Here is a 25,447-nt window from a genome sequence, read left to right on the forward strand (position 1 = left end):
ATATAGTTATATATTGTATATAGATTTAAATAAAATAATAATAAAAAGATGTAATGAGAGAAAAATCGATTGATTCATATATAATATTATTTATATTAAAATGCATATCTAACAAGTATAATCATATACGAAATGTCAAAACACCAATAACTTTAAGATAATTCGTTTATTTTAAAACAAAAAAACAAATATATACGTAAATAATACATTTCTAAATATCATACATAGGAATAAAAAAATATAATGCAAGAAGTCTTAAAAAAAATGTATTATACACGTTTAAAGAACTAAACTAATTTTTACAAGAAAAACAAATATAAATCAATATAATTCTCTTATTGTAATAAAATCTAACGAACATTTAACTATATAGTGTATATTAAGCTTATTTTTTTATAAGACTTAATCAGTTATTACTTATTATAAATGAGTTATAACTTTTTTTGGACTTTCTACAGTTGTAGTTTTTTCAATTGGTTTTTCCCTCCTTGTAGACGAGTTTTTCTTTTTACTAAAAACAATTAAATAAAGTTTGTTAGAACGTTAAGTTATTAAATTCAAGATTATCATACATATAAATTGAGTGATAATTGTATAAATTAAATAACAAAAGTGAAATGAAATAAGAAGACCAAGTCAATCAAATATAATTTAACTTAAATGTAATAAAAGTATATAGATAAGTAATAAAAAAAACCGGTTTCCTGAAGGTGGATTAAGTTCTCTTTTTGGTACTATTGTTCAATCATATAATAATTTATAATTATATAATACTAATGCACTTTAAATAATTGCAATAAAATTGCCTAGTACGTCAAAAATAAAACCCTTATAATAACTTTCATAAAAAGAATTATCTGACGTAAATAAGTAGATCCAGACTCCTCCCTTAATAGGTATTAAGAAATATATTTATTTAATCTATCAACTAAATAGATATTATAATGTTATAACAAATAATAATTATGTTGTGATAGCTCTTATTATAACTATAACACAACTATGAAGAAAATTTCACATTGTTCAGTACATCTAATGAAATATATATTACCAGGGGAGTTACCTGAAAAATAACATTGGTTGACCAGCTTAAAGGATAAATGTTTTATTTAATTATTTTTATCAAACCTAAATAGTAATTGTACACATATTAAAACAATTAATAATAACTTACTTTCCCCAAAATATTCTTTTAATCAAATTTCCAAATGGTGCTTCGACGAACAAATATAATGCTAGGCCCATCAAATAAGTTTTAAATGTATCGTATATCCAAGCATCCATCTGAAAACAGACGAATGAAAAATTGAAAATTTCACTTCTTATTTTATATGTATTTTTATTGTGTTCCAACATATCTTCTATCTTACCAATGATTTTACTGATAGAACAGTAGGTAATCTTTGTGAACTCTGAGACATCAACATAACGATTAGGTTCACTAAGAAAACCGAGTATGAGAGCCTTCCCAAAGGTACCATAAATCTGTTATCAAATATTTTTGATATAAGACCTGTAAATAGTAAAAAAATGAAATCATGTTATGAAATTTAAATATTCTACGTTTACGGTAGCTTATAATATTAAAATCTGATTTCTAAATAATTCCACAGTGTTGTTACAATAATGTAATGATTAATACCCTAAAATCACAAATCGTTAATACTATTATTGTCGATACGTGGATACGAAATTTAGTTCTGGCGCATAAATTTGTCTTTAATTCTTAATCGTCGCCTATTTTTATCTTTAAACAATTTGGTTTCATTAAATATTCAATCAAAACACCGAACACTTTGCTATTACATTTAATTGTTTTTATCATAATAATATTTAGTATTTTAATGGATCTATAACGATAAATAAATTAATCAACAATATTCCATGTGACTAAAATTAATATTACCGTATCCGCTTGTGTAATAGCAGCCAGAGATCCACATACATAATACCGTCCATGTACAATGACTGAAAGTAGCATATAAGGCTTGTTCTAATGGATAATAAGGTCTTTGGCTCTTATAAAATATAGCCCCGTAAAACTGAACCCACAAACAGGCTGTGGTTACGATGACCGTACCGATGTAAACAGTAATCTAAAATATAAAAATATTCTTATCAATTTAGTTTAAATTCATAAATGAATAATGTGTTAGTAGATCTTTACCAGAGAAAGTTTTATTTTTTTCTCTTTCAATTTACTGATAATAAAACTCATTGCCATTCCGGTAATGTATGGCGTCGATCGCATGTAACTTGCTCTATAAGGTCCATTAAATATTATAGACTGTCTAGGATTTTCTAAAAACCTGAAATCAGTTATGTATTTTTTAAATTAAAACGGTGTTTGAGTATCAAAATTAAGTGGCCTTAAATTATACATAATGTATTATTATACCTAACACATAGGCTCTACTTATAAGATAACTTAACAATTGTTCCGATTTTATATAGATAGTTATTATCATCAGTGATTTTTACTTACGGAATATGTACTTTAAGTATTCCTTCACTTTTCGTCAAAATCGTGACTATAAATGGCACACATATTGAAACAATAAGAATAGTAGTAAGGAATCCAATTCCGTATTTATTGTTCTTTGTGTAAATATAAACTATAATAACTCCAATTATGAAAAACTGAACGTCACACGATATGTACCAACTCACTATGAGGCACTGTTTAATATTAATCATAGTATTAATTATTAGGTACATTTAAATACTTAATCGAATTTCTATCGATGATATTTTGATATAATATAACTTAAATACAATAATTTTTTTTAAACTAAACAAAATTTATTTTCTATAAATATGTCTATATATATATATACATATCATATTAATTAATAAATCTTACTCCGTAATTTGCATCTATAAAATTACTGATAAAAAGCAAATTAGTCCACCAATATTTTTTACAAATCTCGGCCTCGTTCCATGTTTTTTTAGGCCACAATGGTCCATCACCTAGATGAGGTATAATATTAGCTGTGATCGCCATAGTCGCACAATAAGCCGGTAACATTCTAAAATTATTAATTAAAATAGTGTTTATCATTAATAACAGATCTTTTCTTTACGCTCTTAATTAATGATTGAGTATTTTGACATTAAATTATTTTTGATTTAAAAGTATATGACAAAAGTATTTTACCTTAATATTCGGTAGACTACTGGTGACACGAGCTTTATCCATACTGATCCAGACTTTTGGAATATCGGAGAGACTGTCAAGTACATGATAAAACCAGTAATGAAGAAAAACGGATCTACTAGATTCATACTAGTCAATAAAATATCTGGTCCATATTGATATATCTATGATTATTATGAGTAAAATTTAATTTACAGTATAAAGTTTTTCTAATATTTATTTGTACAGAGTTTAAGAAATAGTAATATACTATAATATAGCTAAAAAAATAAGCAAATAAAATAATTACTCTAGCTAGTAAAATTAACTCAATATAATAGAAATAATGGGAATCTGTTTAAAATAATTGCTTCACATTTTCGCAATTTTAATTATAATATTAACTTTATAATATTTTTGTAATCTATTGTATTATATTTATAATTTTTATTTAAAAATGTAAATGATATTATTAAAAAAATGTATCAGTCTAAAAAAAACTAGTCTATATTTTTAAGCAACACGTATCCATGAATATATATTTTTTAGAAAGCTAAAATAAATTCATCTATAGAGTACAATACAAATATACTTTAATATTTTATTATAATATACGCATCTTTTTTTGTCCTCAATAATATTACATATATTACAGTTTTCTTTCAAAAACAAAAATTAATTATTCAGATATATGATTGAAAAAAATTATTTGTAAAATAATAATAATATATATCTTTTAAATAACATGTATGCGTTAAATACGTATAGGAAAGGAACATATATTATAATAATTAAGGTTGCTAGAAGATGTCGAACAGCGGTCATTTAAAATAATGAATACGTAAGAAATATTTAATTATATTACGTATATTATTATACGTTTAAAAAAATATACACTATGTAGACTGTAGATGAGTATACACATTTACGTTTCCTATAAATCCAACGTGGCTTATTTATTATTGTTTATCAAAAAATATTCGACAAAGTAGTAATTTATTGATTCTAAAAAGTGTCATTGGGATTTATAGTTAATTAATATAGATAAGACTCATACTCGATATTTTATCGATAGAAGAAATCGACCGTAGATTTGTAATGCATGATGTGAAAATCATATTTCGGAATGAAGAAAAAGTAAAATACATTTTATAACTAAACAACTATACAAATAAAGATTACATAATTTATATAATTTTTGAAAAATATTTTCTTAACTCACATTTTCGAGAAATTTAGAATTATTTATAGGATTTCCTGCTAAATACATGAACCTGTGACCGAATAAAATGAATATCATGGTTAACACTTTTAAACCATTCAGTATATTTAATTCGTTGGTCTTATCATATTTTAACAATTCTTTGCCAGACTTGATAAATGAAAATGTAATATAGAATGTGTCATCTGTAAAACAAGAACATATATTATACATTATATTAAAGAATGTGATAATATTTTGCGCAATTTAAAAAAATTATCGGTTATCAATTTGATCACTATCGTAATTTCGATCAAAGCTAAGTTTTATATAGTTTATATTAAAAGGCTCTTAACTTATATTTTAGTTATTTCAGATATTCATTCCGTAGAAATATCGTAATAATGAATTTAAAATGGATTGAATATATACGTGAATAACCTTATACATTAGATTTTTTTCAGTAATTTAGAATTAAACAATTATTAAACTCAGTTTTTTGTAAAGAAATTAAGTATCTATTAACAACTGGTCGTTGTGAATACTGCAGTAAGTATGACATTTTTTAGAGCAGATCCATTGAATTATATTTTTAATTTCCATGGTAAACTATAACAATAGCTATACTGATAAATGTATGAGTTCGTTCAAACACGATTGATGGCTTCTCGATTTACCTAAATTCGTGACTTTTCTTACAACAAAAATCCGTAAAAAAGTGTAATCTAGCATAGGAACATAAATAAAATACTAAATCGTTGTAATACCTATAAAATAACTATAATTACTATGGACAATCTGCATAGCTAATAATATAACACACGTGTAAGTATTCAAACATTTGATATAATAACAATTTTTAATGTTACTCACCAGGTAATGTTTTTTTATGTTTTCGCGATAGTTGTATGAAATGAAATACGGTCGCACTACAACAGATCAAACCTAGTACTACAAAAAATGTGCTAAAAACAAAAAAACAAACAATAACATTATTTTTAAATCATTGTGATAGTATACATTTTTTTCGATACGTATATTATTATACCGAATTTAATCACAATGTTTTCGTTAAAACGCAATACAATTATGAAACCTTCAGACTTCAGACCTTATCAAATTATTTATTAATAATTATATTATATTATTATAATATTTGATTCCCAGATTGGCAGAAAACAAAATTAATATCATTCAAACTAGGGAGTTACTCTACTCTTATATAGTAGTTGTCGAGTATGCCTCGTCATTGAATGAGTTACTGCTGTAATAAATGTATAATAATAAATAATAAAAAATAATAATAAAAATAATGTATAATTTAATGATAATTAATTTTATACCATGAAAAACGATTCTGAGTAAACAGAGCCATAACTCAGACGTTCTGTCAAGTTATATGTCTAAAAAATAATTGAAAATGTTGACTAGTTTAAAACCCTCAACAAAGTGATGTAAGATTACATTCTACTTTTTTTTAAATTCTTATAAGCCTAACTTATGATGAACATAGTATTATAATTTAACCTTTATCTCACAAACAAAAATTGTATTATAAATAAGTGTCATAATTTAAATAAAAACTAAAAAGTCAAGAAAATGTCGAAAAAATAAATAACTATAAATAAATTAAATAACTCAAAAAGAGCCGAAATATTTTTTAAATTTTATAATGACTAGAAAATGTTTATATAAATACTTAGTAGAATTTAGAATTTAAAAAATTTAGCATTTTTTTGATTTACAACAAAAACAAAAAAGTACATTCATAATCTAATACATTTTTATTTTTGATTATAAACAATATAAACCATAAATACGGGCTTTAAAGAAATCTTATCATACATTCTAAAGGATAAAATTTCAATATACTAAACCGGTTTAAATGCGTGTAATAATATTATTATATAGTGTCATTGTCAATGTTTCTTTATGAATGTCATGGTCACTATTTGCAGTTACAATTTTTTATTTATTAGCGTTTTTACTCTTTGTTAACTATCGTTGACTTAGTTTTAAAACGACTAATGTCTAATATTTATATTTTCATTAAATAGTTTAATCAATTATCGCAAAACGGTAATAAAACGTATTATTTATTAATTCCAATGGACGATGGTCAAATATTTAAATGCTTACCGGATACGATTTAATAAATATTTATTTTTCACAGAACGTCATCACATGATAATATTATCTATTTTAATATATTTTGTTGTAGTCGTATTGAAAATTATGTTTCTTTAAAGTTATCCAGATTGTAATTGTGTTCTTTGTATTATTCCGAAGAAATAATTAATTATTTGTAATTATAATTCACAGGATAGGCTTAAATTGTATATTTATCTTATACTAAATATTTATTTATTATACGGAAATCGAAATGCTCCGTATTGGACATTGGTATTTCTATTGTTGAAACGAAAACATTGCTATTGTGGAAGTTTTGATCTGAATTACCTCGTTACATAATACGCCGTATTGTAAGGATACATGTCTCCACTGACAGTACACATTATTGGTTCCACTTGAACGATAGCTTTGAACTTTTCTGGTAAAAACACTTTGTCCAATTCGGTTTGTAATGACGTCTGTAGATCTGACGCCGAACAAGAATCCGGTATGCATATCCCTAAATTCAAACTGTTTCGTTTGACTTGATCCGGAGTATCGACCCACTGAAAAAAATTACCAAGTCCTGTCTAAACGTTTCTTCGTCAAAATAATATAATGTCCCCAATTGTTCACCCTCGTATTCAAGCTATTTTTTTAATTTTGGTTTTAGATTGCACTACAATTTAATATGATGAATACCAACTAACATTTTATATGAAACAACATTTTATTAATTATTCCTACAGTATATAAACCATCATAATTGTTCGTAATATTTATCTTTAAATATATCATATAATATGTACTTCTAAAATTGCAATCAAGCATTAAAACGTACCCCAAGTATGGTTTTCCATGCGTGATTGTTAAACCTATTATTAATGTTTTCTGTTCCGCTGTCGAAATTGTAATTTTTCCCCTTTGCCGGAATTAAATGTATTTCAGTCAAACAATACTGTCCTCTAACTGGATAATGCACGTTGACGCATTCGTCGTAGATTCCCAAATGATATCTGTTGCCTGATAGTACACCAACTGGATACCTACTCCAAGACTCTCCCACTGAAAAGTATTACATTTTAATCGTAAAATAAATATAATTAATAGTTCATACACTTACAAATTATAATACATCTATATTAATATTATAGACACGATTCTCAAATCACGCCATGCTATTATAGATAAATTGTCTTAAATTTATATTTGTGAACTACATAAATACATTGAGTTATGATTACTGATTTGTGATTATTCTAGATTCGAATAACTGTGATCAAGATGGTTACAATAAAAGCTTTAATATAATGTGACTAAAATATTTCACAGGACTGTATTAATTCGTATACGTATCCTCGCCCGCGGCAAACATAAACATAGAAATTAAAAAAAAAAATTAGAAAATATTTAACAAATATCACCCCTCAATTTTTGATTTCACGCTTTAACTAAAAGTATGCAAATAAAAAGCTAGCTTGCAAATAGCTTATTACGTTTATTACATATCAATCATATGTCAAAACAATCTTTAAAAATATCTAAATATTTTTGAGTGGTTAGTTCTATATGGTTGGCTATTATATGGCGGACAATATTCGAATAAAACAACTTGATTAATCTATATATTTATTAAATATTCTATCTTAAATTTTATGAAATTATGAAGCATGGCTAAATACTGAAAGAAAAGAGAAATAAAAAAATTACAACAATTTATAATGATATGTAAAAAATATTGTTTTTTCAAAAATGTTTTGTCGTTATAACTTAAATCATATTAAAAAAAATATGTTTTTAAAAATGTTTATATACTGTGACGAGTCAAGATAATAGTATTAACAATTAATCAGCGAAATATATGCGAAAAATCAAGATAACAGACTAAACATTTTTAACTAATGTTAAAATATGCCCCTAAAAAATAAAAATACACATTCCCTATCAACTAGCATAGAAAATCTAATAGATGATTTTTTTCTTATAATATTGTATGTATATTAATATTATAAATCGAGACTAGCCGATTTTAATCCATTACGCGTATGATTACATTAACCTCGAGGCCAATAAGTGACGACATCTGTATTATATTATATAATAATTATTATGTATATGTTGTATTATTAATATAAATTTAGAACTATAAATGACCTACATGTACTGTTACAAATGGGAACTTAAGTTTATTACATTTACGTTTTAGGAAACTTTAGCGTAGTCACATATATTATACTATATTAAAATTTGTAAGTCCAAAAGAAAATTCCTACAATTCTAATTCTTAATTATAATAAAAATAACAAAAACCGAGAAAAAGTTCAATAGTATCACCTTAATAAATGCAAATAAATCTGAAAAAATCTCATTGCCAAAAATTCTTTTAATTATAGCCAAAAAAATTAGGTATTAAAAACTTAAAAGCTGTATAAGGTTCGAATTTACATTGTCATTAAGTAGGTTTTTATATTGAATGTCTTAAATTTGAATTCATTAATCAATAAATTATTTTGTATACAAAAAACGATTCTGGGAAGAGACAGTGTATTAATATCTATTTCTTTAGATATTTTAAATTTTTAATATATGTTTAATATTTCAGTAATTTATTTTTCTGTTATTATTATCATTGATTAAATGTCACATAGCTAAAAAAGTACCGGTTTTGTACAATTTTTCACGAAACATAAGAAACTGTTAAAATATAACTAATTATTACAACCAGCCATTAAATAAATAGTCTCGTACTCGTAGTTGATGGTATTTCAAATATTTTTGTACGGTATCGACGGTATACGGGATAATACGGTATTTTCAGTAACTATATGGTAATAATTTATTGTATTATTTTAAAGTTATTTTTTTTAAGTTTTTAATTCAATATACCCCTAATAATAAATTACTTAAGTACGGTATATCTACTGGCTACCGGTATTCTTAAATACCGAAAATATTTGATGCAGGAATTGTATTTACCAATATACCAAGAACATCGCAATAGGTATTTACGGATAACTGTTATGCAATTATATCTATAACACTGTATTACAAGGTTGTATGAACAATTGATTAATTTAATGATACAATAAACTTATGAATGAACCAATCATAAGCCACTAAATTATATTAAAAGAACAATTAGCTCACTATTAGTTCATTAAATAATATGTATTTATTGTCAACGCAACTCTAGATATGTATGTTAAATAACAACAGTAAATTTTATATTTTTATGAATTTACTTTAATCAGGGGCGTCATTTGGGGGGGGGGGTGCAGGGTATACATTTGCACCAACATTTTTTAAAAACGTCTTTTTTGGACTGCCAACAATAAATATAAGCGCCGATATACCTAAGTGTTGTATATTAATATATTATATATATTTTATATTTTTTCGGTATTTAAAAAAAAAAATATTATAGGTACTAATGTGTTTTATTTCCAAAAATGATCAGTGTGGTAATGTGGTCATATCATAGACATAATATAAAATAATAATAATATAAATAATATAATATATATAATTATATCTATGGGTTATATATATATTTGATATATTTTTTTTATTCTCTACCATATTACCAACTGATATAATATATTTGTGGGTAGATTTCTTATCACACTCCGGTATCTCCCTACTTGTTATAATAAGAAAACAACATAATTTAAAATTCCCATCAAAAGGGAAAAAATTGTCTAAAAATAGAACCATAAAATATTGTTTGTTTACATTTTTAACCTTGTCACAATGTTACTTACTTCCTACCACCAATTTAAGTAGGTACATTGAGTACAGGTAGATACAACACTAGTCGTGTTCGAAAAAGAAGTGAAATTCTTAATAAAATATATATAATAATAATAAATATTTGCTTAATATTTAATATTATACAACACTACAATTGCCAAATGTCAGTATTTTAGTCTGTTTAGTTTATTATTGCTTTATGATAATAAATGTTTTTATTTGTGTGACTAAATAGTTTGTTGTTAAATTGAATTTAAGTTGTTATATTAAAATTAGAAGTGGAAAAATTTAAAAATATGAATTAAGTAACAAGGGAACCCATAAAACAAATTTCAGGTTTAGCTATATTATTTATTTTGAGTGTGCAGGGAGAAAAACTGTATAGGTTAAGCTCGGTTAAGTACTATTAAGGTACTTTATACCCATAAATTTACTTACTGAATACCACTGGTATCCATAATATAATATAAATTCATTAAAAGTACCTACACATAGTTCTTCAAAAATAGTAATAATATTGTGATGTTTTCATACTAATATAGGTGACATATTAAATAAATTATTAAACATTTTTCAGCTGTTTTTGTCACCACTTAACCACCCCCCCTCCTTATCCACCAAAAAAAAAAATTTCTATATTGCCTGGTAATGATTTGAATGGCCTGCAAAAATTTTGGCACCAACAATAAAAAAGTTGAAATGACGCCCCTGACTTTAATACTGTTAAGTTATTTTATACATTTAAATAAAAAATCCATATTCTTTTATCTGATATTGCACCGGTTAGAATGCCAATTCTCAAGAAAAAACGTTAGGAGTAACAATCATGTTGCAGACGAACTTAACTGGTTCTTGCACCAGGAGAAAAAAAACTAATGTACGTATACAAATGTACAAAGTATGTCTGAAGATATTACGTTATGGACTTATGGCGCACACATATCACTAACATCAATACATGTAATTATTTGTTTTTCATTAGGTATATTCATTGAACATATCTGGTTATTGCATAGGTTAGTAGAAAACAATTTTATTTAAAAAAATCGGTCCTAATTAGCTATTTTAAACTTAAATTTATAAGAAGTTTTAAAATGTAAAAATGTATATTCAATAATCTGAAATTGATATTATAAGTATAATACTTAGGTAACAACTTACGAAGAAACTTGTATCATATTTTCATGATTTTTGACCGAAGAAAAATGTTGTCGCCCTTCTCAATTTAAAATCATGGCTAAAGAGTCTTACCTACAATCGGAAAATATCTATATTTTTATATGTACTCCAATATTGCATTAGTTAGTGTGAATTTGTATGAAAGGACACAGAAACAATTAAAAACACCTTGAAAAGTACTTATTCTTCGAACCATATTTAATACATAATATTATTATATTTATATTATCTTCCAAATGATGTCCATGGAATAATTAGCTTAATTATAATTTGCGCAATTATTGTTTTCATTTTAAGATAGGTACCATGTACTTACTATTTAAATAATGACTCACGATAGTTATTCACATATTATAGGTACTGCTTTTGTTTTTATAATTCATCCACCATCGGTGGAAGCTAAAGAGGTAGATATACAAACAAAATATATTATAATATTATAATATTTCATATTCAAGACAAAAATAAATAATTCATCTTTGTTTAATTTCACAACCATAAACATTTTATTTAATTATACCGAGTTATAAATATTTTAAAATTTATAACATTTCACACTTATATAAATTCAGTTCAACTATATTTAACATCTTATTTATATTTGTTTTTCCGCAAATTGTGTAAGGTTTTTTTTATTAAATTATGTTTTTAACATATTATACCTTCATGTGGCGTGCATAAAAAAAAAAACATATTAAGTTTAATTATGTGCCTACACGGTTTTTAGAATATGTCCAGATTATTCAACACATAATAGATACGACATAGGAACTTATTATTACCTAGTTAATTTCCATAAGTAGCATGTTATTCAAATCATAATAATAGTGAGAATATTACTAATTATGAAACATAAAAGTTATTACTGCAAAGTGCAAGCCAGTGCGTTTTGAAATCATTATTTTTCTTTATCTGGATCATATTATTAAGGTGGAAAGACTATACGTTATCGGACCGTGATCATACTATCTTATACGAGTATAACTTATTATAAATTAGTACGTTTTTAACAATATTATATATTAACAAATGTTGTGTAAAAATTTCCTTATAATTTTCATAATACAACAATATTTTTTAAATGTAGGTAATAATAATTTATTTGTTTAGTATAAATATTTATTATAACAAGAGTAGTATTCTATTTTTATATACTATAATGTTTTATACAATTTCAAAAATCTTGACTTTTAATTTATTTTAACGCGTTTAAATTAAAATTAACTACCAGTATAAGAGAACAAGGCTAGTTTAAGACGATATGATTGGTCAAGTACACTTTTAAAAATAGTTGTACTGCTTAAAGATAATTCGACTTTAAAAAAAGAACACCTAATGTTACTCTGACCATTGTTTACAAATGCAGTGTTGTACGTAGTAGATATTATTGTGCATCGATTTTTGCGACGTGTACATTTACCATGCCCACTTACTTTATGGACCGGTTTGAATCTGAATTGATTAACCGCCAACCGGTATAATAATGTACTCATGGTTAAGTAGTGGAATTATCGGAATTTCCTGCACAAAAAAGTAGCTTTTCATAAGCAGTATTACTCATGCAACATGTATAGAACATTTTTCTTGGTTTTGAATTCCAAACAAAACAATTAGTTCTGGATATGGTATGTATTTATGTCTTTTTATACACATCTTTTTTTTTGCACTTTATTATCTAATGATGGTAAAAACCTCAACACCTAAACACGATTTATACACTATCCCTACAATTCTAAAACTGGACCGAAATTTCAATAGGAAATAATAGTTTCTTACGATTTTTGTTTCTGTAGTAAAATTGTGAAGCATCAAAATTAATCAAAACATTGAAGAATGAAAAAGCTGGAAAATAGTCAATTATAAATTTCAATAAATTTTGGATCAACAGTATTATTTTACTTTTATTTATGTATTTTCATCGTTATTTGTATAATTGTACCTGTGTTAAGTAAATTTTAATAAAATTTAAAACTTATATTTAAAAAATATTTTAAATGAGCTAAGTTTGTCACCCCTCTTCCCAATGAAGAAGTTCGAAAAAACCAAGAAATTTATTGTTGGAAACTCTAACGTATACTACGATATCGACGATTTGTGTACATACATGAATCACATAACATCAATATGGGTAAACATATTATGTAATATCGTACTTAGAACATAAATATAATAACTAAGAAGTAATAACTATAATAATATATCATTATCTTAATATAATCTTTTCCATGCCCCTGTGCAATGATTAATGTAAACCACAAATGTAATATAATTACAGTATAGTTTCGTACATCACAGTCTAACCGTAGTGAGTATATTATAGAAATTACTAAAACTATAATTATTATTTATAACCCATCGTTTCAATTTTCGTTTTAACAAAATAAACCGTTATGTTATAAAATTCTAGACTTTTGAGATATAGAAACACCATTTATACATTATACATAGCAGCAGTATAATGTATGATATAAAAATACAGATAATTTAAATAAAAAAAAGTTATTTTTGAGATCTGGAATTTTTCTGGGTTATAAGAATTTTTCTATTTTAAAGTATATTAATGAATGTGCATATTAAATATTTTTATTTATTTATATTTATGAGCCTAGATAGCTCGCAAAAGCTAAAAAAAAGTATGTTAAACAATTTATTTTTATTTTTTAGACACCCATGTAGTTTTATGAACAAACTATTAAAAATTAAATAATTTAAAACTGCATTGGCTAGTTTAAAATATTATATACCTATATCGGTAGCGCAACCAGTGGTAGGAGTGTAACCCCACTCCAGAAACATGAGATTTTTTTTTATGAATTCTACATTTTTATGATATATGTAATTGCTTAATTTGTATAGAAATTCAGGTTAGAATAATTTTTTTAATTCTTACCTCCCTCCGAAATTGAATACTCATGCATCATTAAATCCCACAACAAAGGTTTCAAGTATTAAGTCTTATTTAATGTGGTAAAAAATGTTTTAGTTAATTTATAATAAACTTTAATATATATATACATGAGAACATTCAGTAGAAATCAAATTTTAATTGTAAACAGAACATCTTTCCTATTTTCAAAAATAATACATTTTTACACTTAAATTAATAAGCTATGATGTGATTTTTGTTTAAAATTTTGAGTGAAGGGTTGAATGTTTCAATTTTACAATCATGTATATTTTTGTTTGTCATTAGCTTTAAGGCAAAAAAATTATTTGATTTTAAACATTGAGGGTAGTTTAAATAACTAATTAGATATAGGTAATACTCTTGGGTAGTAGTTGGTAATCTTTTTGGACTTTTAGGCTACATTCATGAATTAAAAATAGTTCATGAGCAGAATAAAAATAATAATTTTGTATTTTTAAATTATTTAGTATAAAAAAATATACTTTAAAATAATAAAATACATTAAAAAAAAATTCCGTCCTTCTAAAATTTAAAGTGGGCCATTTACAATAGCAGCGTGCGTCGTCGATTGCCGACCACTGCTCTAGGGTTCAACAAAATCCTGATACCTACTTTTAAAAAATACCGGAAAAAAAATGAAAAAAAAAATGGAAATATTCACGGAAAACAAGTTTTTGGCAAAAACAATTTTTTTGTTTTTGAGTTACAAAAACCTTGAAAATTTAATATTCAAGGTTGTGCACTGTTCGTATATCAATTAAAAATATTGAACACACATTTTTACTATAAATAGATAAAGTTAGAACTTTGATCAAATTCATCAACATTACGAAAATTTGAAATTATTTAGTGGTTGAGAATTTAATTTTTTTTAATATTCAAAGGTACCTAAGATTTGAAAATTTAATACTGCAAGGCGCCTTATAGTTATTATTTCTAAAATATAAAAAATTGAGGGTAAATTCACAAATATTTTTTTAGGAGTGTCTGAGGTTTAGATTTTACTGTCATCATAATACTATAATTATTAAGGTTTATTAACTCACTTCTGACTGCCCAATCTGAATAATTCTGTAAATGTTTAACGTACATGTCCACTTGTTGCTGGCAAGCAGTGCTGCCCACTCGCCGCATTGTAAAATTGGCTAATCCACGGTAAAACAAATCGGAGATCCACGAATCGGGGATACTGTCTTTGTCCTGCAGCGATGAATCATTTTTGTCACCAGCAAACACCAAGCTGGAACCGTTTTGGGCAGAAGATTGTGTCGACTTTGGTAGTAGTGAAAGACTATCGTCGTCCTGACGAATTTGACTATTGGACTCAGCCAACACTATTGCCAATAACATGGCTACAGATATCGACCATCGCAACAGCGATTGCATAAACATCCTGATTTTTTTTTATCCCGTGATTTTTACGTAAAATTGCTTAAAGAAATATCATATATACTATGTATGAACTATACGTGCAGTGAAAAAAAAAATTAAAAACATACGCCAACCATGTGCGTGGAACGCGTAAATAATATAATTGTTTTGTATCTCACACTGTTGTAAAATTTTTAATTATATCCTAATCTGATGACAAAAATATTATTAATTTCTTACGGTCGTCCAATCCTTCGCGCATAAAAATATCGTAATCGTCATCCGCCCTAGTGGACTTGAACGACCGTCGACGTATGGCAGGAGACTGAGAGTCGCAGTAGGATACGTTTATATTATATATGATATAATATATTGCTGTAATATATTCTTGCCTGATGACGTAGTTACTTATCTATGCGTACTCGACCAACTATATATACTATATGTCTGTATAGCATGTACAATTAAATGTTATCGTATAATAATAATAGTAATAGTATGCTATAGTTACTGGTATTATCATGCTGTATCACCAGTATCCGTGATGGCAATCGAGCGACATAATACGAAATCAATAATAAATAAGACATAAATATGTATCACATAACAGTGCCTCACTGTGTTAGTCTCCATAAAATATTTTTTATATATATCTAAAGTTTTGATTATAACTAAATTTCACACGTAAAATTACTCCAATTTATTTTTAAACAAATTTATTGTAATTCAAAAAAATATTGATCGTAATATCTTAAATATTACAATATAACTTAAATTATAATTTTCTATACTCAATGAAATTTTTAGAGTATTTAGACTACCTAATTTTAAGGTGTTTCTACTTTCTAGGCATTTGAAACATTTATATTATTTAATAACAAATTTTAGGCTTGGCCAAAATGCTTGAACATTGTATGTAAGATATTAAAATAAAAGTTGTTCTCGTAACAATAAAAAAATACAAAACATACATAAGAGACATAACATACATATTTTATAAATATTTGAAACTCAAATTATAACCAAAATCATTAGAGCCTCATTGAAAATCAATTTTTATTTTTATTGCCAAATGCCAAGTTTTGAAATTTTTTTGCAACTTTACAAGGTTCCTTTTCTTTTTAAGAAGTTTTTACTGAAGTTTAATTATTCAAGAATTAATACAAACTCAATTTTTATTATAAAAATTTAGCATTAACATTTAGTTGAAATTTAAACAAAAATTAAAGAATTTAGTTTATTTTGAATAATTTAAAAATATTTGTGAGGAGTTGGAATTGTAACTAAATAAATAAATCAAGCAAATGTAACACTTTTTGCTAAAATATTTAAGCTTAAGCCAACAAAATCTACCTCAAGTACCTATTAAAAAAAAAAATTATTATTCTTTAGACTCGCATAACTACCCTCGCATCGCCCGTCACTTGGCTAATAGGCTATCTCCGTTCTGAATCATTTTTCATATGTGATTATCTATATTGAATTCAAATTTAAAAAATTTATTACAGAATTAGGTTTTACACAATCCAATCTTCATTATTATGAGGTATACTTAACACCTACTATACAGCAGAGTAATTAGCTACGCTCTGGTTTTATTTTCTAAAAGCTTTATCATTATTTTCAATTTTATACTTTTTGGTATACATATTTATTTATTTTTTTACCGGCCTCTCCTAAAATAAAACAGCATACGCCCCTGCATATATACTACTTGTACTTAAAAAATTATCTTTTTATCAATTATATAAATAGATACGATTTTCAACGCGTATATGTGCGTGTATAAAATGATCAGTTTTTTATCAGCTAAGCAAGGTTATTGTTAGCTAAGCTGTTGTTGTATTTGTAAGTATAACATGTTTTTATGCAAAAATCAAAATAATTTTTGGTCAAAAACCTTTCAACTACTTGTATATGAAATCCGGCTTTATTTGTAGTTTTTCCTGGTGTGTATAGGTACCTACCTACTACCTATAATATATTATATTGAATTTATAATCTATATATTTAATTTATATTATATATATATTTATCGTTTGTATGTTGCAGACTTTCCGCTTCTATAGTATTATTGTTATACTATTACGGACTTACTTATACTCGCATATCGAGGTACAGCTAAAGTATATGTTATTAATTTAAATAATTGGCACACATAAATAATTAATAAAGCCACCTCCATATTGCGCGGGTAGATGTATGCGTACTTCAAAGTTTAAGGTCAGGCACATTGTAACGAGTTTTACTCACATTAGACTTCCTTTTTTTATGTTTTTCTAGTAGTTTTATCCTTAACATAACCGTACCTACTACAATAATTAAATTTAAAAAAAGTTTAGTTTATTATTTGTATATTATTATTACTAAATGTCCAATAGGTGCTTTACATAAATAAATGTAATAAATATAATACTATTATGTGTATACGTTAAATTTGTATTAGATAAAATGTTTTGTTTAACTTGGCGTAATTTAGCCAGTTACTAACACTATATGTTATTTTATTTACAATGAAAAGTCAATAAACACGTAATATTTTACTATAAAATATTAAAATGTATTATGACTTAATGATAGTAAAAAAAAATCTATCTAAAATGCCTACCAATTATAATAAATACTTCTAAAATATTATATCGATAGATTTTAGGTTACGTATATGCATATGTATTTAGTATAATATGTATATGTATGTAGTTTTAAGTAATAATAAGAAATTTATCTCAAACAATTCCTGAGCAGAATTTCAAAACCCTAGATTTAGGATCGCTGATGCTTGCCATCAGCAATTTTCTCAAAGATCAACAACAGAGTGACGAAAAATGATGGCACTCACTACGCGGATCTATTACTACAGCCTCGCAGCCGACCGTGAAATTACAACTACCTATGGGCCCGCCATATCACACGCTAACGTATTAAATACTTATATAATTTATAATTTATTGCACATCATAGGTATACAGACAGAAGTAATACTGTATATATAATTATATTAGCATAGAATGCAAATACATATTAATTAATTAATTAAATAGTTATTAATAACCGTGAAACAATATATTATACATTCTAATAGGTATATTTTTATTTTATTCAATTATGATAACTACAGAAAACTGCATATATTATTAAATCTAATAATGAGTTAACACTGCTTAAACAACTAAAAAAAAAAATAATCCAGTTGATGGAATCAAAAATTTATGTGTTCCACCGCCAAAACATAATAATATCCGCAGGTGCAAAAGTTAAACACAAAACAATCACACATTAATGGTGAATACTTGAAACGAATTAAATCACGAACACATAAAATATCTGGTTGATCGAGTTTCGATTTTAATATCTGCGTATTTACGGTAGTTATAGAACGTCCATGATTGAAGTGAGCCGATTTTCTTGATATGCATTATGTCCGGGTCCGTCAATGGGTAGGTACAATTTGTTTTTAATAAAACCGGTTAAGACAACCCTACCTTTGTGTTGACCAATGTATATTATGACGTATAATATCCTAGGTTTGATCAAACAATATTGTAAAATAACAAAACATGGTGTGCGACATTCTATTAAAATGTTTGAATCGGAGTCGACGAAGGAGAAGGAGTATTTACAATATATTATATTTTTATGTATAAATATGTTTTCTTTCTTAAACTCGCTGTATATCGTAGTAGATACCCGTGGTGTTTATGACATAAAGTAGTCATAAATTAATAATGTACGCTTACTATTATAACAGGACTGTAAATTTAATCATTTTGAATACCGAAGAATTTTATTCAAGATATGCCCATTTGAAATCTAAAATCGTATTTTGCATTATTTTATACGTTAGTACATAACAGGGGTGGTCAACATGACTATATGTACGCGAGACACATATATTAATGCAATTATATCAAGAGCCAAATTATCTGATCTGTACTATTATACCACAAAAATAATAAAGATAGCTAACATCCGATAAACATATCCAATTACAAAATACGAAATTATAAAATAATAATAATAATATAAACATTTTTTTTTTTATAATGATATGCAAAAAAATTAAAATATTGGTTTTTGTAAATAAGACCGCGAGCCGCATACGTCGATGAAGAGAGCCGCAATTTGGCCACCCCTGGTATATAACATAATATTATAATGATGTAACTGTTTTTAATGATTTTATTGCATAATTTTAGGGACAAATATGGATGTTTCTAAAATATATATGAATACAGATTAGAATATAACTGTATAGCAGTAGATACCTATAAAAAGTTTATTTTATACTTACTTCTTTGTAAAGCTGATCTATTGTTTTTCTTCATCATATTCAATATACATTATTATCAATTTGAATATTTCACACTAACTATTTATTGGTATTTATATTTATTTTGTAGTTTATTTTTCTGAAAATTTTAACATTTAAACATTTTATTTATTAAAACATTAAATTAAATTAAAATACTTGCGTAGTCTTTGTCTCTTTGAGACTCTTAAAAAAACATTATTATGATATCTCCATTATTCCGGGAAATATCGCAATGGTTAAATCCTTGCGTGTTGCGGGATACACTGTATATAAAAAAAATATATTTTTTATTTTAGTTTTGATGAAGAAAAAAAATGATATCATCTTAAATCGAAAATTTAACTAGGTCTGGGCATTTAATGATTTATCATATTGATGAATTTCATTTAAAATTCAAAATAATTGATATACAAATTTGATTGAATTATACAATATTGTAACCCATCGATGATCACTTCTAATTTGTATACTTTTAAATTAATAAAAACGCTTATTATGTAATTTGTGTTGAGTATGATCACATTTCAAAACTAATATATTATTATTATTATTTTATTTTTGTTATGTTTATCTTGTCAAAAAATATATTTGTTCTTCATATATTTTCTATATATTTTTTTAATTTTATCATAAATCATTGAAAATTAAGCTGTTGAGCGTTATAATATTATTAGTATTTGCTGCATAATATTGTTCATAACAGCATAATATATTCACATTAAACGATTTATGACAATAATGGATAGTCGATTGAAATGTCCGTTAATGTACAATAATTATTTTCAAATTATTTGTTATTTAAACAATGTATGGATGTTTAAGTTAAGAAACCGATTAATAAACAATGATATATATAAAATAATATTGATGTGAAAAATTATCTCACCAGGTGACCAACAGGTTATTACGAAATCTTCCGTAGCATAATATAACTGTAAATATGCTTGTATAGCATATTTTTGAAAAAAATTATGGATTTGGGTTTTTATACAAGTACATATGCAAAAACAGCATAATGTATTTAATCTTATATTTTTATGAAAATTATTTATTAATTAGTTTAATACACTAATCATATGATATAACAATTCGTATATTTTACGTATATATTATATACTTTATAATAATAATATATAGGAATGATTCTAACTATTCAGTTGCAATTTTGTAAGTTTATTTTTAATTGTTTTACATGTTTCGGAATATTTAGTGCAGTGCATATATTAAATAATAATCAGTCACATTTTTTTATTATTATTTTGTATAGCCCTATTTGTAAGCAATGCAATTTTACTACATACCTATCCAATATTTATTCTAATAAATGAAACTGGTTAGAATACTTTATATATTATTATGTTAAATGGTAAAAACTAGAGACAAGATGCAAGAGCGTCTTCGGGAGAAGGCGAAGAGGGCAGTGACCTCTCCACATTCTTTGTATAGCTCTTTAAAAATGTTAGTTTTTCATATTATATTAATTCTTTATAACTAAATTATTTTAGCTTATATTAATATGAATAAAATTGTACATGAATTATTAGGTAATGCATATGCATTTTAATAATAAGTTAAATGGCGACATTTAAATAAATTTGTATTATATTACGGGATTAAAATTGTCTTGTTATATAATCTCTTAAGAGGAAGCTACATCCATATATGTTATCTCTGTCTTTTAAAATTTGTGTTAAGTAGAAACGATTTTTTTCAGGTATTAGCTTTAATTCATAGATTGTGAATTTACCGTTATCAAACTTTAAAGGCAATCTGTGATATCACACCAGTTTTGTATAATATTTTAATTTTTAAGCGAGTTCTGAGTATGTTGAATATAAGAATACTGAAGTTTTATAATACGCCTATGCCAATGCATTCAATAAAATTAAAACTAACAATACAAAATCAGATCTACTAAACGAATATTTGCAATGTTAAACGTTTGTAATATAAAGACAATACATGATAGTATTAAGAAGATGTCTTACTCGGATTCGTGATATAAATATATAATTAACACATAACACAACAAATTTAAAATTCAACATATTCCATTTTTCTCTATTATTTTAATATTTTAAAATTTTAAATTCTTTAATAATCATAATTTACTTAAAAATAAAAATAACGAAAATCCTACGAGTTCTCTACATGAGATCCTTACCTTAACATTTGATTAAGGGTCTAATTATTCTATTGTTAAAAATTAATAACAGAGTTCGGTTGATTATATTGAACATAAAATTCACTATATTGTGAATTAATAAAACGGAGAGGACAACACATAAGGGTACCTTCGACGTCCTCTTGAAACGTACTTATAAAAATAAATATGTATCTTTTAACGGATAATTTAAAATTATACGCAAATACTGTATTTCAAAGCTATATTACAATTGGTATTTGTATACATAAACAATAATATGAAAATGCATATAAATTATACGAACTAAGATATTACAAAGAAATTGAGCTCTGATTATTTAAATAAATAAACAAGAAAATAATCGTGACGTGTTATACATAAATATATTATAATACCTTTATTCGATAACATTTTTAGAACTCACTCATTTTTAGTAAGTTACTTAATAAAATTTTGAGTGACCAACGGTTACAGACAATTAACCGGTATTCCATGGTCAACAACTTATAGTTATGCATTAAATTGTGTGTACTTATAAGACGGGTATAGAACTCTTAACAATTATTATGATAATAATTATGGCACTTCCTATTATTCATATTGTTTGTATTAATATTATTATTCGTTTTTTCAGTACTAATTGGTATAGTGATATTAGTTGTGTAGATTCACCAATTATACTCATCTTCGTTTATTCTTTAAAAATGCATTTCCTCAAATTGTTATTTTTAAAACAATGAATATATTGATTTTATAATATAATGATGTGTTTTTTTTCTGCCTATCTTTACCTCTTAAGGCAGTACAAAATTTTGATTTTAAATTTTAGAGGTGCTTTCTAGTAGCAGGTTTAATTTAGTTGGTATTCAGGGGAGTCAAAAATAATCAAAATAATTTAAAAAACAAACAAAAAAAGTTAAGGAAAACTGGAATTCTTACTCAAAACCTGCATGGTAATACCAAATCATTTTTTTTTTCTTAATTCAATACAAATAATAGTTAATACTTAAAATGTCAACAAATATTTAAATTTTTATTTTTCAATTAAATAAAAAATTGTTGAGCAGTTTATAGAGATTTTAGAATTATTATTCTCTATAAATGCCTATAAAAATTTTTTCACTGAGTAAAAATGTTTGAAAATGTAATATATTTATGAGTTTCCTCATAAATTAATTTATCAATTAAAAATTAATTAACATTTATAGACATTTTTTTTTTATAAGGGTTTTTACGAATTATTTTTTAGTTAAAATGCATAAAAAAGATTCCTCATTAATTTTCCTACCTACAATAAAATTGAAAAATTGATCGAAAAATCACATTGGTTTTTTTATGAAGTTCAAATTTATACGACATTGGATATTTTCCAGTATAATAACTATTCGCCACGACCACTTTTTTTTATTATAAATCAATGACAAATAACAGTACATATTTAAAATTTTCCACAAATTTTTATTTTTGCTTTTCTGACATGGCGACATAGGTATAGTATAATTTTTTTAAATATTGATACTATTTTTAAGCTCCTATATGCATTTGAAATTAGTTTTGATAAAAAGTATTCGCTGGTTTCAAATTTTTGAATATTTAGTATAAGATCCACATACGTTATTCTTATATCTTGATAAAAAAAATATTAAAAATAAGCGTATGAAACTCAAATTGTTTAAAAAAATTTCAAAATCACAAACTAAAAGTATTGTAAACAATTGTATTGTATTTATATATTAATTTTCCTCATAAGTCGTTTATACTGGAACTAAAAATTTTAAAATATATAAATACGGTATTTTTCGTCAACATTTAAAAGGTGAAAACAGATTATTTTTATTGTGTGGAAATATTGTGCTTAGAGAAGAAGAATTTTGTCGGTCTAAAACTTGTTGTCGGATAATTACTTTTGTATTTAAGTTGTATTTTACGCGTGACACCATAGAATTATACCGTCCAACGGGCTATATTTAAAATACACGTGTAGTATTATAATATATGTTACTAAAAGTCGTATTTATATCTTTAAATCTTGTATCATGATGGGTTGGTTAAATCTAAAGATAAAGATAACATTAAAATCAACGCATTAGCTAATTCAACACTCACATCCCGTAAATAATATAGGTACTGGTTACTGATGACTAGAGTTAGGACTTCTATGCATTCGCATGTTTCAATTGATTGGTTGTAATATATGTCCACAATTTGGCTGGCTTATTCTCGACTAAATAGAACATTTTTTTTTGCATATTTTGAACACAATGCATATAATTCCAAAAATATAAATTGTTGAAAATCTTATTAATTTTAAATGGTATTTATTTAATGAATGTCTATAGTTATTGGATTATTTATCGAATTGTTGTAAATATATACTACTTATCTAAACTAAAATGGACTTAGTACTAAAGAAGAATAAGAGATTCAAAACACTTCTAATAATTTGTAGCATTATAAACGGTGAATATGAAACGTAAGAAAAAGATGTTAATAGTTCTTTAAATCTAGCAATCCGAGACAAATTGCATCATTTAAATATGCTCCAACAAAATTGGGTAAAGGAGTTTTAGCCAATATAAATCTATTATTTTGGTCTGATATAGCTGGTCGTTCACATTTGAAAATTTAAAAAACATATAATAATAGAATGTAATAACAATAATTAACAAATAATAATATAAACTAGTATTTAAAAACAAATTCTTTTTGCATATGTTGGTAAATAAAATGCATATTTTATAATTTTTTACTGCATAGAAATCCTAGCCCTACTGATGACTATCATTGTTATTTGGTATCACCCCGTACTTGGTGTTTTACAGTTTTCAATCTATTATTAGTCGTGAATAATTAAGAGACTGCATCCTAATTGATTTCCATACCAGAAAATTGAAATTCGAATTAGTTCCCGACATTCCAAGCAACACATATCTGAACTGCGATGTAACACGATTGCGCACTTTTTACCTTTTTATATTTGAGAAAATACAACATGATTGCGCACCTTTTACCTTTTTTCTTTGAGCAAACACAAACATTTAAATATAAACATTTTTTCCCAAACAGCAAAATAATGGTCTGCAGATTTTTATTTAGGCCAATCTTGGTTTAGAAAAATTCAAAGTGACAATAATTTATTAAATAACTATAATTAAAAATCTGAACTAGGTGTTTGGTTAAAACAATTTTTTGCACTTGGATTTTTACTCTCGGAAGATGTAGAAGATGCTTTTGCGTATTTAATTGAAAATAGCCCTACTGATAATTTTGAATTCACTGATTGTATACTAAATAATTATATATCACCTGAGACCTGATGCTGCTTTTCC

At 25.3% G+C, this 25,447-nt stretch overlaps 1 protein-coding gene across 1 annotated transcript; it reads right to left on the minus strand.

The window, feature by feature from the left end:
- Window positions 1–334: 334 nt before the first annotated feature.
- On the minus strand, window positions 335–15,681 carry LOC113552194 (O-acyltransferase like protein-like). Its single transcript, XM_026954938.1, has 13 exons — window positions 15,336–15,681; window positions 7,294–7,517; window positions 6,801–7,018; window positions 5,214–5,305; window positions 4,362–4,546; window positions 3,161–3,324; window positions 2,864–3,032; window positions 2,486–2,679; window positions 2,168–2,309; window positions 1,907–2,096; window positions 1,371–1,513; window positions 1,175–1,284; window positions 335–511 (listed from the first exon to the last, which is right to left on the minus strand). The coding sequence occupies exons 1-13, from the start codon at window positions 15,679–15,681 to the stop codon at window positions 421–423; spliced, it is 2,268 nt and encodes a 755-aa protein (XP_026810739.1). The 3' UTR covers window positions 335–420.
- Between the last annotated feature and the right edge of the window lie 9,766 nt (window positions 15,682–25,447).

The sequence above is a fragment of the Rhopalosiphum maidis genome, chromosome 2, assembly GCF_003676215.2.
Source record: "Rhopalosiphum maidis isolate BTI-1 chromosome 2, ASM367621v3, whole genome shotgun sequence".
Classification (NCBI taxonomy): Eukaryota; Metazoa; Arthropoda; class Insecta; order Hemiptera; family Aphididae; genus Rhopalosiphum; species Rhopalosiphum maidis.

Bases quoted from the DNA above. Each gene is read 5' to 3' on its own strand.
- LOC113552194 (XM_026954938.1), bottom strand. From the start codon at position 15,681: ATGTTTATGCAATCGCTGTTGCGATGGTCGATATCTGTAGCCATGTTA. The intron at 2,680-2,863 runs GTAAGATTTATT...AATATTAAACAG, and splicing joins TTATAGATGCAAATTACGGA to TGCCTCATAGTGAGTTGGTA. The intron at 2,310-2,485 runs GTAAGTAAAAAT...AACTGATTTCAG, and splicing joins ATACTTAAAGTACATATTCC to GTTTTTAGAAAATCCTAGAC.